This window comes from Rhododendron vialii, chromosome 12a (genome assembly GCF_030253575.1).
Source record: "Rhododendron vialii isolate Sample 1 chromosome 12a, ASM3025357v1".
NCBI lineage: Eukaryota > Viridiplantae > Streptophyta > Magnoliopsida > Ericales > Ericaceae > Rhododendron > Rhododendron vialii.
In genome coordinates this window covers 19,429,898-19,443,548 of record NC_080568.1, presented here as the reverse complement: position 1 = coordinate 19,443,548, position 13,651 = coordinate 19,429,898, and the positions used below count along the sequence as shown (strand labels likewise).

General features: G+C 37.4%; 1 protein-coding gene across 2 annotated transcripts; it reads left to right on the top strand.

The window, feature by feature from the left end:
• Positions 1–5,955: 5,955 nt before the first annotated feature.
• LOC131309974 (uncharacterized) lies at positions 5,956–12,537 on the top strand. Of its 2 annotated transcripts, XR_009195069.1 has the most exons (17): positions 5,956–6,127; positions 6,222–6,297; positions 6,781–6,906; positions 7,575–7,935; positions 8,012–8,107; positions 8,672–8,751; positions 9,450–9,525; positions 9,610–9,783; positions 10,270–10,374; positions 10,467–10,562; positions 10,650–10,742; positions 10,871–10,909; positions 11,026–11,067; positions 11,235–11,362; positions 11,464–11,590; positions 11,944–12,303; positions 12,402–12,537. XR_009195069.1 is itself a non-coding variant. In XM_058336720.1 (16 exons), exons 1-16 carry the CDS (start codon positions 6,052–6,054, stop codon positions 12,100–12,102), a joined length of 1,854 nt encoding a protein of 617 aa, XP_058192703.1. In that variant the 5' UTR covers positions 5,956–6,051; the 3' UTR covers positions 12,103–12,537. The 2 variants fall into 2 exon arrangements, 1 of the variants encoding a protein (XP_058192703.1); XM_058336720.1 differs by having other exon boundaries at positions 11,944–12,537.
• Positions 12,538–13,651: the final 1,114 nt, after the last annotated feature.

Genomic DNA, 13,651 nt, shown 5'->3' with positions numbered 1-13,651 from the left:
CGTCGTCGTCTGATTTAAATGGTGGGGAAGATCGAGAGTGTATATATGCCATCCAATTCTTATTTTGTGAGGTTTCGCACGGAGATAGAAAGATTGACCAAATATAGAGAGACAATCCTCGGTTGTTTATGCGAATTTCCCTTTAAAACAAGGTTGTATGTGTCCATTGGTAGGGGACGCCGTTGGATTCCCTCATTTTTTCAGTGACAACGCGCTTCTAAATGAAAGCTCCACGTACGCATATGGCCGGAGAGGGAGATTGTTGTTGGCAGAGGATTTGGATCCATGAGGCACACTCTCTCACTAGGTATAATAGGGCTATCCCATATTTGAAATTGACGCTTTAATATGCAAAAAGAAGGCAAGAAAACAATGGTTGTGTGGTCACTAAGCAAAATGCCAGATTCATACAACAAAACTCAAAATCAATACGGGCAAAGCAAGTATAAATATATCCAATTCTCAATTTTAACCACAAATCTCCATAACACTCAAAATATGCTAAATTAAAACTTTGACTACAGCTAGCACATTCCAAATTTCCAAGCACATGATATTAGCAAAATCTACCAACAAACCCAACCCAACCCAAAACTAAACATTGCCTTCAAAATACTGCTTTTGAACTTCTTTAAGAGAAATGATCTTTCAAAAAGTAAATACTTTCCGAGCATAGAGCTCTTCAACTAGTGTGTCATAAGTCATTGATTGCAGTTCCTTCGTTTGGTTGCTCATTCGCTTGCCTCGGGGCATAGGCGGCCGACTTTCATCCTTTAGCGAAATTGGCGGGTCTATATTCCATTGCCAGTTTTTCCTTCCTTTAACTCATACATATTTCATAGTGACCTTCTTTTTTGGAGGACTGTCTGTACATGAGCCAAAAAGAGGAAAGCGAGCGGAGAACGGATTTAATGCATAATAGATCGAGAGAGGAGAGAGTGGTCAAAAAAGAACTGATCCCATTTATCACTATAGCAGTGCCAGCCAGACAAGTTGTAGATTTGAATGTAAACTTGGATGCGACAATTGTCTTTCTCCATGTTAAATAGGCAAATGATTTTGGCAATCTATTTTTTTATAATGGCACTCTAAAACTCATCTTTTAGTGTGAAAATTATATATAACAAGACACACTAAAATAGAAATTTTGGAGTGTCATCAGAAAAAAATGAAGTGCCTAAATCATTTTCCGTTAAATATTACTCCTAGATGCAAGAAATAGGATCTAGTAGTTCAAGGAGTGATGTGGTCTTAGGCAAGCTCACGTGACACCCCAACCTCTAGCGGGACGCGATCATGCTACTAGATGCAAGAACAGGAACTTGCAATTTTTTTTTTTAAGGTAATGACCGGGCATAACGCTCAATGGCCCTGTTTAATAACATAACTAGTTTTTATTTCTTTCATTTGTTTGTATTTTAGTGAAGTGCAGGACACTTGGCATGCTCTTATACATTTGGAAGTTAAAAGGACACTTGGCATACTCCTACACATCCGAAAGTTGAAGAGAAGTGGGAAGTTATTTTGACAACTGGAAGCGAAAGACTAATGGAAAAGTTAGGAAGTTATTTTCTACACGTTTGTTGTTTTCTATAAATAGCCTATTTTGGCTTCATTGTAAACTCTCTCCAACAAATCAAAGTCTATCTTAATTTTTGTCTTACTAACCCGTTCTCGGGTTATATTTTGGGAGCATAATTATATTCAGCCAATGTCTCTATTTTTCATACAAAGGTTGTGAGGGCACCGAGCACCTCCACCACAGATTTGTGCAACCACAGCGAACCCGACGGCCACCTAGAACCCCCACTATAGACGGCACGCCAAATCAGTTATGGTGCGTTTTTCTCTCTTTGTGTAAGATCTAAACTTCTGTTTGGATCTAAAATTAGGGTTTGTTCTTCAAAAATTGGGGCTTTTTGTAAATTAGGGTTCTCAAAAAAAATGGGGCATTTCACAAATTTGGGTTTGTTCTTTTCAAATTGGGGCTTTTTACAATGGGATGTGCTGGTCTTTGATTTGAGAAAGAATCCAAAGCAAAATATGTACTCTATCTTTTTGTAGTCGTAAATGTAATTAGTATCTTTTTGTATTTTAATTTGGATGGAAAATTATGATATTTCTGTCAACTCTTAATTTCTATATGTTTTTTTTTTTGGGAAATGTCCCTTAGGTCTTGGTTGTTTTGTTGGTTAGGGGTATGCCCCTATTTTGTGTAATGTGGGTTTCTAATAAAATTTTACCTTACCTAAAAAAAAAATTGAATTTGGGGGGCAAAATTCATTTTTAGAAGAGCCAACTATAAAACGAAGTGGCGAAGAAGTTTGAAACTCAAAGCGAGTCGAGTTATGAAAATAATTCGACTATAGTTTTTAATTTAGACCATGAATAGTCGAAATAGAAAATAATCCCTCCACTCCATCTATACGGGTTAAGAATTGGCCCTCTTTTGATATCGAGTTTGCGTGGGGGGCAAACTCATCTTTAGAAGAGCCAATTATAAAACTTAAGTGGCTCGAAAATTGAAACTCAAAGCAAGTCGAGTCGTGAAAGTCATTCGACTAGAGTTTTTGAATTTAAACCATAAATGGTTGACGTACAAAATGATCCACTATGGGTTCATGCATGGATATGATAAAAACAGATTCTCAACATGAGTGGACTTGTAAATAGGCTACGTTGAGTACACGCATTCAATCCATGTGTTATTAAATTCTGTAATTAGACCCCAGTTGTCCACGGTTTTTGTTCCTGTCGATAATGGACAAGGCTAAGGAAGTTGAAGCCTAATAGTATGTCTATGATATGCCTCGTTTCCTTGTTTCCAGTTTTTCTTCGGTAGGAATTATAGTTGAAGGAAACTAATCGACAGAGGCAATATTATCCAATAATGATCGACAGCTCGACAACGGCGAAGCCTACACATGGCTTTCGACAGCGGAATTAAGCCTTGAAGGTTGGTGTAAAATTTATCTGAAACTCTTCGAGGGTTGGGAGTATAAATGTTTACACCGTAAAAAGTTATCACCGGTCGATATCGACGGAGGGGTGATTTAAAACTAAGAAAAATGTTTACCAAAGTTAATCCTTAACTCAGGTAAATAGGGGGCATTGTTTACGCCATATTTCACCACCTATCGATGATCGATCGAAAGGTGATAATTATGATAATGCTTCCTATTTTATTATTTCGTATTAATAATATAACTAGTTTTTATTTCTTTTATTTGTTTGTATTTTAATGAAGTGCAAGACACTTGGCATACTCCTACACATTTGGAATTTAAAAGGACACTTGACATACTCCTACACATCCAAAAGTTGAAGAGAAGTGGGAAGTTATTTTGACAAGTGGAGCAAAAGATTGAATGAAGCCTAGTGGAGAAGTTTGAAGTGATTTCCTACACATTTGTTGTTTTCTATAAGGGAAAAAAACTGAAATAGTCCTTGTAGTTAAGTATTTGTATCAATTTGATCACTGTAGTTGTAATTGGCTCGATTTACACTCTGTACTTTTCATTTTGTTTCAATTTGGTCCAATTACTAACTTCCGTTAGTCCGCCATTAGTCCTTTAAACAACAAAATCATATGGCCCCCTTTTTTTCGGGTTAAAATAGACTCGTTCGTCTAAATAAGCCAACTGGCTTATTTTTTTTATCCTTATTGAATTTTTTTTCGTATTTATAAGTTTTTCGTCAATTTTTTTGGGGTTATTGCATTGTCATGACGAGAGGAATCTAAAAAGTAAAAAATTATGATCGAAATCCAAATTTTTTTTGAATAAAGACGAAAAAATTGACTTATTGGCTTATTTTTGTCTTTATTCAAAAAAATTAGGTTTCGATCGTAATATTTTACTTTTTAGATTCCTCTTGTTATGACGATGCAATAATTTCCAAAAAAATGACGAAAAACTAACAAATACGAAAAAAATTTGAATAAAAACAAAAAAATAAGCCAGTTGGCTTATTTAGCTGAATGAGGTTACTCATTCCCCTCTTGCCCTAATATATCTCTGAACCAAAACACAGCTCATTTTTCATTCTCCATTGATAAGGAGGCACTTGTTAAGAAATTTGGTTATAATTTTCTACAAAAAGTTATCATCGAATTCAGCATTTTCATGATCAGCCATGAGGCATTATAACCAATGATATTGTCTACATATTCAACTTGTGGACAAATACTGAGATGCCTTATTTTTCTGCATAGTACTGAAAATGCATATAGAATCATGTCCAAAAGTCAGAACATGATATAGATTCAAAAGTCACAACATGATAAATAACCATGTCCAAAAGTCAGAATATTATATAAACTCAGTTCCAAATTTACTATATCATAACCTAATATATAGACATAACAAACCACTCAACTAGGTTACAATAAACCTAACTTAACAGCCTAAGTGGTTACAAAAAATAGTGCCCTGTCATTCCATTCATTTTCCTACCCTTGGCTCATGCACTGATTCCTGACTAGGAATGTTAAAAAATAAACCTAAGCCAATTTTTTCGTCTTTATTCAAAAAAAATTGAATTTCGATAATAACTTTTTACTTTGTAGATTCTTCTCGTCATGACGATGCAATAACCCCCAAAAAATTGACGAAAAACTAACAAATATGAAAAAAAAAATTGAATAAGGACAAAAAATAAGAAAGTTGGCTTATTTAGCCGAACGGGTCTGTTTTAACCCCAAAAAAGGGGGCCATATGATTTTTCTATTTAAAGGACTAACGGCGGACTAATGGAAGTTAGTAATTGGACCGAATTGAAACAAAATGGAAAGTACAGAGTGTAAATCGAGCCAATTATAACTACAGGGACCAAATTGACACGAACACTTAACTACAATGACTATTACAGTTTTTTTCCCTTTCTATAAATAGCTTCTTTTGGCTTCATTGTAAACTCTTTCCAACAAATCAAAGTCTATCTTAATTGTTGTTTTACTAACCCGTTCTCGGGTTATAATTAGGAGTAGGAGTAGGATTTTATATTCTAAGTTTAACTTAGGACCTCCGATGTATCGCTCACAATGATAGATCGATCGTTGAAGATTGATGGAAGAATCTCTTCCATTCGTCTTCTTTCTTATCACCAATCTCACATTTCTCACATTTGACTCGACTACCAATTCTCTTCAGGTGAAGTCCTGAAATACGGCGTGGAACCACGGGTCCGTCTTGCGGAGAAATGGCCGCATCACCCTTTATTCTGCTGTTAACTTTGTTTCCCGAAATCTCTGTTGAGTTTCGACTAAGGGAAAAAATAGGTAAATAGACTCCAAGATTTGGAATGTTTGGCCTCCATGAAAATGAAACATGTGATCTCATAAAAGAGCACTTATTACTTTCTCACAATTACCAATTGGTCAAACTCCTTGGGGTTAGGTCTGTCAATACGCCGGATCCGACAAATCCGAATTCGATAAGACTCAAATTCGATCCGAATTAGATAAGACTCGAATCCGATAGTGATAATCCAGATCCGAATCCGAAAAATTCAGATCCGATCCGAAAATTTTTTTACTTCAAAAATTTTAGCAAAAAAAAATTATTTTCCAAAAAAAATTTAAAATAAAAATACAACTTTTTAAACATTTTTTTTTCAAAATAAAAAATTTACTGTTTTTTTTTTAAAAATTAAAAAAATATAAAGTTCGGATTCGAATTGATAATCCGATCCGGTCCGAATTAAAATTATCGGATTCGGATTATCAAATCGATGTTATCAGATTCAGATCAGATTCGGATCGGATCCGGATCGAATCTGATCCATTAACAAGCCTACTTGGGGTTACGGGAACTCGCAGTTCAAGGATTGATGTGGTCCTGACACGGTCACGTGACACCCAACCCCCAACCTGATCGCACCCACACCCACGTGTAATTTCCGACTTCACAGGGGGTCTACTTGTAATTCTACAAGCCACGGGTAGGGTAGATGTTATTTACCATAACTATTACATCCTCCCGAAGCTCATCTTTCCCGCCATTTTGCTTCGCTTTTGCTCTTTCCCATTCCACAGCAAAACCCTAGATCGCCATGGAAGAGGAAATCAAAGCGGAGTTCAACAAGAACGGCTTCACTCTCGACGAAGAACAAGAGATTTTGCAGAAATGTGAGTGTTCTTTTTCTTTCCCCCTTTTGCCCTCGAACCCAGTCCGAATTTTACCGCAGCTGGTTCCGTTCCTAATTTTTTTCGATCCTCTCAGGTCTTACATTCTGCATTCAGTACAAGCTCAGTCCTTCCGACCTCGTTTCGAGCTGGGACCTTTTCTCTATCAACAGGTACAAGGTTTCTTTCAACCTGTGTCGGACCGATTTTCCACCATCTCTCCTAAAACCAATTGGCGCTACAGAGCATTTCAATCAAGTCTTTTACGGCACTTGGCATTGCACCCCGCAAATCTGTTTTTAGAGAGGTCGCAGGGAATGGCTCTTCGGGCCCCACACCCTGTTTGGGTTTTCCAGGAAAACTGGTGAAAGAATGAAACAAAATCGGATGATTTACAATGTCTGGTATATGGGTTTGTTTACCTTTGCCTCTTCGTCAACCGAAAAAGCGCCACTTTTTTTAAACTAGAAGTAGATTATAACTCTTTATGAAGTAGAATTGAGGGGTCATTTCTATTGATCCATGTTTGTTTTCTGGGGAACCGGTGGTAGAATCAAAGAAAGGACAAAGTCTGGATAACAGTGTCCGTTAGATTAGTTTGTTTGCATCGTTTATTTTGGAAATAATTACGCAATCAAAGTGCTATTTTGTGACAGGCAGCTAGAATTGACGGTGAAAAATGCCCATATGGATGCATTCTTGCTGCAACTACAGGATGATCAGAAGGAAGCAATTATCAAAAACGAGTCTGGTTTGCATTTCTACTCCAATGATCTGGATATGTGAGCATCATACTCTTGTGTTAAGTTAGGTTGTTGGTTTAGTTTTTGGGTTGTTTAATCTGCCTCATTGAATTTTTTGTTGCACATAACTACGTAAGGCTGAACTAATTAAGTCAGATCAGTGGCAGCCTATCTTGAGGCCTAAGAAAAAGATTGGATTTAATATCTGGTATCCGGCGATTAAAAAAAATATCATGTAAATCTTCAGTTGATGCTTGTAATTTTAATTCAATGGGTTTTTTTGGCTTTTAACATGAGCCCCTAGGTTCATATTTTGTTGGGCCTTTTGTTTAAGAACGTTTTTTTGGCTGGCTTTCTGCCAAGAACCCTTTTTCTCTATATACTTATGGAGGCCAGTAGAATGTAATCAAAAAGTATGAGGCCTTCCAAAGTTTGGATGCCTTAGGCAAAGGCCTAAATATCTAAGGGTTCCATCACTGCTCAGTCAGATGGAATCCATAAGCTATATTGCCTCCTAGTCAGATGGAAATCATAAGCCATGTTGCCTTTCGAGGGCGAAATATTGCTTTAGAATTATGAACTGAAATATCATTGCTGTGTAAGTGATTTAGTTTGGAAGATCACTGAAATGGTGGGAACAAGCTTCACACATTCTTGCAATATAAGCATCATTGTGTTTACCTCTTATGGAAGAACTTTCTATGTAGGATACTGAGTGATGAACAAGAAGATACAAAAGTAGGTATTCTCGGCACTCCACCGGGTAGAAATGATACACTCTGTCCAGAGCCACTTGATTCAACTCACAAAGTTAATGGCAATAGTTTTTCTTCTGGAAAGCCACCAGAATCTGTGACACCGTTTGGGCAAAGAAAAAGTAAGTTTGTGGTGCAATCCACTCTCAATGATCTGCCTAATACGGAAATCATAAAGAAAGAGGAAGATCATGGTAATTCGGAGGATTACATAATAATGAGAGTACAACCCAGTGCAAGGTGTTCCTTGGTGATCCATGGTTCCCAGCTTGAACCAGGTTGCAGGTTTATGTATGACAAGATTGAAGACAAGGTACTAGATGTTTCTCATAGCATGGTTTTCTTCATTTGGCAGGCAAAACACTAACTTTTTCCTTTGAATGATCTAGTTCAATTTCCTTGAAAATCGAATTAGAAAACATGCGACAGCACTTGTTGCTTCTGGGCTGTGCGAGGAAGCGAAGGACCCTACAGTTGCTTCACAGGTAATGTGATTGATTTGATCCTATTGTACCCTGTCATCCACACACTAGAAAGACAAATAAAAGAGTAGACACACTTTTTTGTTGGAGGAGAGAGAGCCTCTAAATGAGGGTACATTGGGGGGATATTAAGAATAGATATGGAGGGACAACTTTTTGGAGCACTTCCACGATTTTGCCTCATTTAGTTTTCTGGCCGCTCTCTCTCCCCAAACAAAGAAAATTTCCTTCTTTTAATATGCTCTTCTTTTCCTCCTAATTTCTCTTCTGGTGTACAATAGTGCACCCAAAGGGAATTATGAAAAAAAATAAAAAATGACAGCATAACTAAGCCATTTTCATTACCTTTTGTTAGTCAGTGAGTCTTTGGCTCATTCAAAGATAAGGGGTTACAGTTCGTACACTTAATCGCTTTTATACTTTTTCCTGAAGGATGGCTGTTTTCATTGAGTACTACTGATGGATTTCTACACGGTTTCCCATTTCTTTTCTCTTTTTTTTGGCTTAATTTCTGCTTTTGCTAATTGAGCAACACGTCTATGATATCTAATGCAACTGCTGTTTCAGGAAAGTGTATTTGCTGTTGGCATGATCTGCTGTGATGAAGAAGGCCGTTTGAAGGAGAAGCCTGTCCTGCTGCAGAGCAGGTAATCTTGCCTTTTTCTTTTGGCCCTTTGCGTTCATCTTTAATTTCCTCTTTTTCTTAGGTAGATGTTACGCTGATGCAATTTCCTTCATATTAAGATTCTTTTATTACACGCATTGGACCACATAGGAAATTACCTGACATGCAGAAGCCCTTTCTTATAGCTGTTAGTTGTCATTAACCAAATAAGTCCTGTACTAGAGTTGTTCGTCAAGCTATTGTCGTGGCAACTACTAGGCAACTGCTTTCTCTAATTGGGACGGTTTCACTTGATCCATGGCCAATTCTCTGTCGCAAGCCCTCAATGCACCTGCTTCCTTGGTATCTTGACTGCATAAACTATCACTATCACTTGAGTGATTCTTAAATAAATCCGAACATAAGTTATGAATTTCGTTAGGATGGGAAGTTACATCACTTTTAAGTATGGCATTTCTGAAGTATCATTGAGAGCTAAGTCACATAATTCGTGTACGCGTGCGCGAGGGTGAAAGCATCTGTAAATTTCATCTCAAAATACAAAAATTCGCAAGAGCGATGATTGAGAGTGTGAGCACAGTGCGAGGATTGAGTGCGGGAGCAGAGGACATTAGGATTATGTGACTAAGGTCGAGATTACTGCGCAGTCCTTGATGCTTTTAGTTATCTCTCCAACTTTGCTGTGAAATATGGTATTCAGTTATCTTGTGCTTCTGACAGCGTAGAGCATTCGCAAGGGCAACGTGTACGTCTTGACTTACAAAAACTGAGCCAATTTTCGATTTTCCCAGGCCAGGTAAAGATATCAGAATCACCTCACCATGTCTTTATCCTTTCTTAAACTTGTACCATGATACCAGGCAATTGCATTTTTTTGCAGGTTGTAGGTGTTGAAGGGCACAATCCTAGTGGCCACTGTCTGATTGCGTCTCAACTTATTGATTATGTGCCCATGTCAGTTCCTTCTGACGAGTATCTTCATCCTACAAAGAAACAAGCTGTTGATCAGGAGTTTCAGTTGACTGATCCATCCATGCTTGGAGAGCTATCCACGGTGTGTAAGCTTGGGATTCACATAATTAGAGAAGATGCGTAATAAATACTGTGTTGGATTTTTCTGGTGGTTTCTGATCCAGTAGTGTAATTTCCTCTTATTTTTTGCTTGTTTCTACAACATAAATCACCGGACATAATGATATGTCGGGATGATGGTGGGTAGGCCCAATAATCAATGAATGCAGGGATGGGAATTCCAACAATCGTTGACACAACAAGGTTTAACTGACTGTGAAGGGAGATTAAATTTTGTATTAGACACCCACGAGGCCAAACTAGCACTCTACATGAAGTTACCATTGTCAACGCCTTGTTACGAAATAAGAACCATGATTTCTCACCTCGAATATGCAGCTGATTTTGGATGGAGAAGTATTCTTATAACAGTTTACTGTTTCGAATTCACTGTTTCCAAGTTTAATGTGTATCATGGTATGCTCTGTATAATGTAGCATGTTCACTCCGTCTTTGGAATCTTAATCAGGTCATTGCAGCAGGCCCTTTTACCACAATTGACAACTTGTTCTTTGAACCTCTAGCTGAGCTGCTAGCATATGCACGTAGAAAGCAACCCCAGTTGCTTTTATTGGTAAAAACACCCCTTTACTCCTATCAAGAAGAATCAACATTGTACTCTGCATTGATAAAGGTGTTGTTTAACCTAACAAGGGTTTTTGGCAGCTTGGGCCATTCATTGATTCTGAACATCCAGATATTAAGAAAGGAACTGTAAACCGGACCTTCGATGAAATCTTTCGTCAAGAAGTCCTTGAAAGGGTATCAACACTGCAAAACTTCACTTGTAATCTGTTTTGAATCTTTTTTCCTTTTCTTTCCATGTACATGAACTATTTGTTTTTTCAGCTTCAAGATTATGTGGAATATATGGGCTCTGCTGCACGTGTGGTTCTTGTACCGTCTGTACGGGATGCTAACCATGATTTTGTTTTCCCTCAGGTAATCTTATTCCACAATCGATTTTTATGTTATCCCACTTGCTAATAGTTAATAATCTTAAGATGATGCTCAGATTGTAATTGTAACTATCAGTCTTTGCATTTACTCTATTTAGTTTGATTGTGCAGCCTGCATTTGATATTCAACAACCTGATCTTAAGCATAAGGTATGTGTGGCGCTGCAAGATAAGGAAGTCCTCATTTGAACTGGTTCTACTTCCTGAACACCTTATTCTTAGTCTTCCAAGTCTCAAGTTTAAACAAATGGTATTTGTCTTACCAGATAACCAGTCTTACAAATCCAGGGATTTTCAGTGCCAATGGGGTAATCTCCAATTGCCTTTATTTGCAAAATATTGATGCTCATGCTCCTCTGAAGAAGCAACCATGTACCTATATTACATTGTTGATTCTGCAGCCCTGCTTGATGTGGTTATCATAATGCGCGGAAGAGAGTTATAAATGTGAATCGAAATGTATTTTGGGTTTCAGATCAAGATAGGTTGCTGCACTGTTGATATTCTGAAGCAACTTAGTGGAGAGGAGATTTCGCGAAATCCACTTGGGGGATCCAAGCAGAGAATGAGTAGACTTGCAAATCATCTTCTTAGCCAGCGCAGGCATGTTATGAGTACTCCCTTGGACAATTAATTTCCAAACATATGAAAGACAAATACTGGCTAAACATTTCTCTCTCTTTTATACAAACTTTTGGCAACAGCTTTTATCCTCTATATCCACCGATGGAGGGTACTCCCTTGGATTTTTCACTTGCTCCAGAGGCACTTCAGATCTCTTGTGTTCCCGACATCCTCATCCTATCCTCAGATTTGGCTCATTTCGTGAAGGTTATGACAGCTCTGTTTTTGAATGGGAACTATGTTCATTTGGAACACCAAGTTCTATGCTCTTCTTTGTTAGAACAAATTTGGACAAAAGAGTATTCTCCACATTCACTTGCAAAAGTTATTGGATAGCTTAATGTACCAAACAATTTGGAACTTTGATGCCACAACTTGTAAAAACTGAATTTCCGAAGTACCAAAAAAACTTGTAAAAACTTGCATCAAACAGACTTGCCACTTTCAAGCTCTTAAAGTCTTAACTAGTAGTCTAAAAAGTCATAATTAGAAAAGGTAACTTCTCAGTTATACTGAAAATGCCTGTGTGAAAATTAATTCTTCATTCTCGATGTGTGTAGGTTTTGTCAGTTGGGGATAAGAACGAAGGGGAAGAGCAAGCAAAGTGTGTTTGCGTTAATCCAGGAAGACTGTCGAGGGGTGAAGGAGCTGGTTTTTTCGTGGAGCTGAACTACCATCAGAATCCTGATTCGACAACTGCTTCAGTTATAAGCATATGAACCTGATCATAGAAATGCTTCATTTATCAACTTATACACCTTTGGACCAAAAGTGTTGAAACCCTGTTGCAGATTGTTTCGGCTCGTTGAAGTAAACTAGGGTGGCCACTGAATACTAATCAAGCTGCTGATAACCATCCTTAATTAATGTGGTCCTGTATTTAATAGTTTCACATCTGGTGTGCTGTCACAATATTTAAGGTGATGGTATAGGATTCCAAAATGCTAGAGGCACATCGGTGTGGCACGCTTCAGCTACATAGGATTACTATACCCATCAATGCTAATTAATATTTAAGGTGATGGGGTAGGATTACCATACCTATCAATGCTAATTCTATGTTACTTCTCTTCTGGTTACCGGAATGATTTACTAGTAATGTTTATTGTTTGTTACTATTCATCCTGTTTACAGGGTGGGAGTGATTTCTTCTTTATTTTCTCTGTCAAAAATGTTGAAATCTTGGCAAGGACAGGACCAAGATTTCTCATACGACCAAAATTTCTCATACCACTGTGATGCAACAAGAGAATTAAAAATTTTACGGTTCAGGAGTATAAAAAAGTTTACTGTTAAATTAAATTAATCCCCGGTAGAGAAATTGAGGTGATTGGTCAATTTTTCATTTTGTGATGAATGTGCGAGCCTGTTGTCCTAAAAGAGAAAGAAACGTGTGAGAAAGTGGTCCAAGTCTGTAACGCTCCTATTTAAATTCTTGTGTATGTGACAAATTATTGGATCCAACATTCAAATTGGGGTGACCCTGGCACCCCATAGCCAACCTTTGGTACCGTTTTTATCTTCAAAATCCTGGTCCCCTTCAGCATCTTGGTCCCCTGGCATTGTAGCGAACCTTCCATTTTTCTAGTCAAGAACAGGGAATATATGCTGCAGGGTCTTCAAAGGAGACATCCCGTTTGGGGTGTGGACTCCACCTCAGGCGAACTCCGACACCATGTCACGTCTATTTTGATGATCTAATTTGTTCACATTACAGTGCTCATTGAGTACTATAATAATAGGAAAAACCCAATCAATTGGATACCAAATAATATCGTCTTTTTTTTTTGGATAAGTAATACTCCCTCCGTCCCTTTTTATGTCTACTATGGTTCTACGTGCCATTTTCAAAAACTTTATATCTCTCGACGTGTATTATGCTTTATGTTTTTAAAATCATTGTCTTATAGAAATAATTGAGATCTATCAAACAAAATCCATACTGCATATTTTCAACAATATACATTGAGAGATATATGCAATTGAAAATGTCACACAGAATTTTAGTGACACTTAAATAGGAACGGAGGGAGTAACAAATAATATCTTATCATAGCACATTGATAATATGTTCTTCAAGTTATAATGTAGTGTGCCAACTCATTTTGTTTCTATGTACATGCCTAATTAGATATTATTAGGTATTCAATTGACCTAATTTTTCATGCTACTTTTAGGGGTGTTTTCGGTAGTCAAAAATTTGTAGATTTTTATTTGTGGTTAAGAAGTTGTTAGGTGTTTCTGATAGTAAATAAATTGTTGAGAAAT

Bases quoted from the DNA above. Each gene is read 5' to 3' on its own strand.
- LOC131309974 (XM_058336720.1), top strand. From the start codon at position 6,052: ATGGAAGAGGAAATCAAAGCGGAGTTCAACAAGAACGGCTTCACTCTC. The intron at 8,108-8,671 runs GTAATGTGATTG...CTGCTGTTTCAG, and splicing joins ACCCTACAGTTGCTTCACAG to GAAAGTGTATTTGCTGTTGG. The intron at 9,526-9,609 runs GTAAAGATATCA...ATTTTTTTGCAG, and splicing joins TTTCGATTTTCCCAGGCCAG to GTTGTAGGTGTTGAAGGGCA.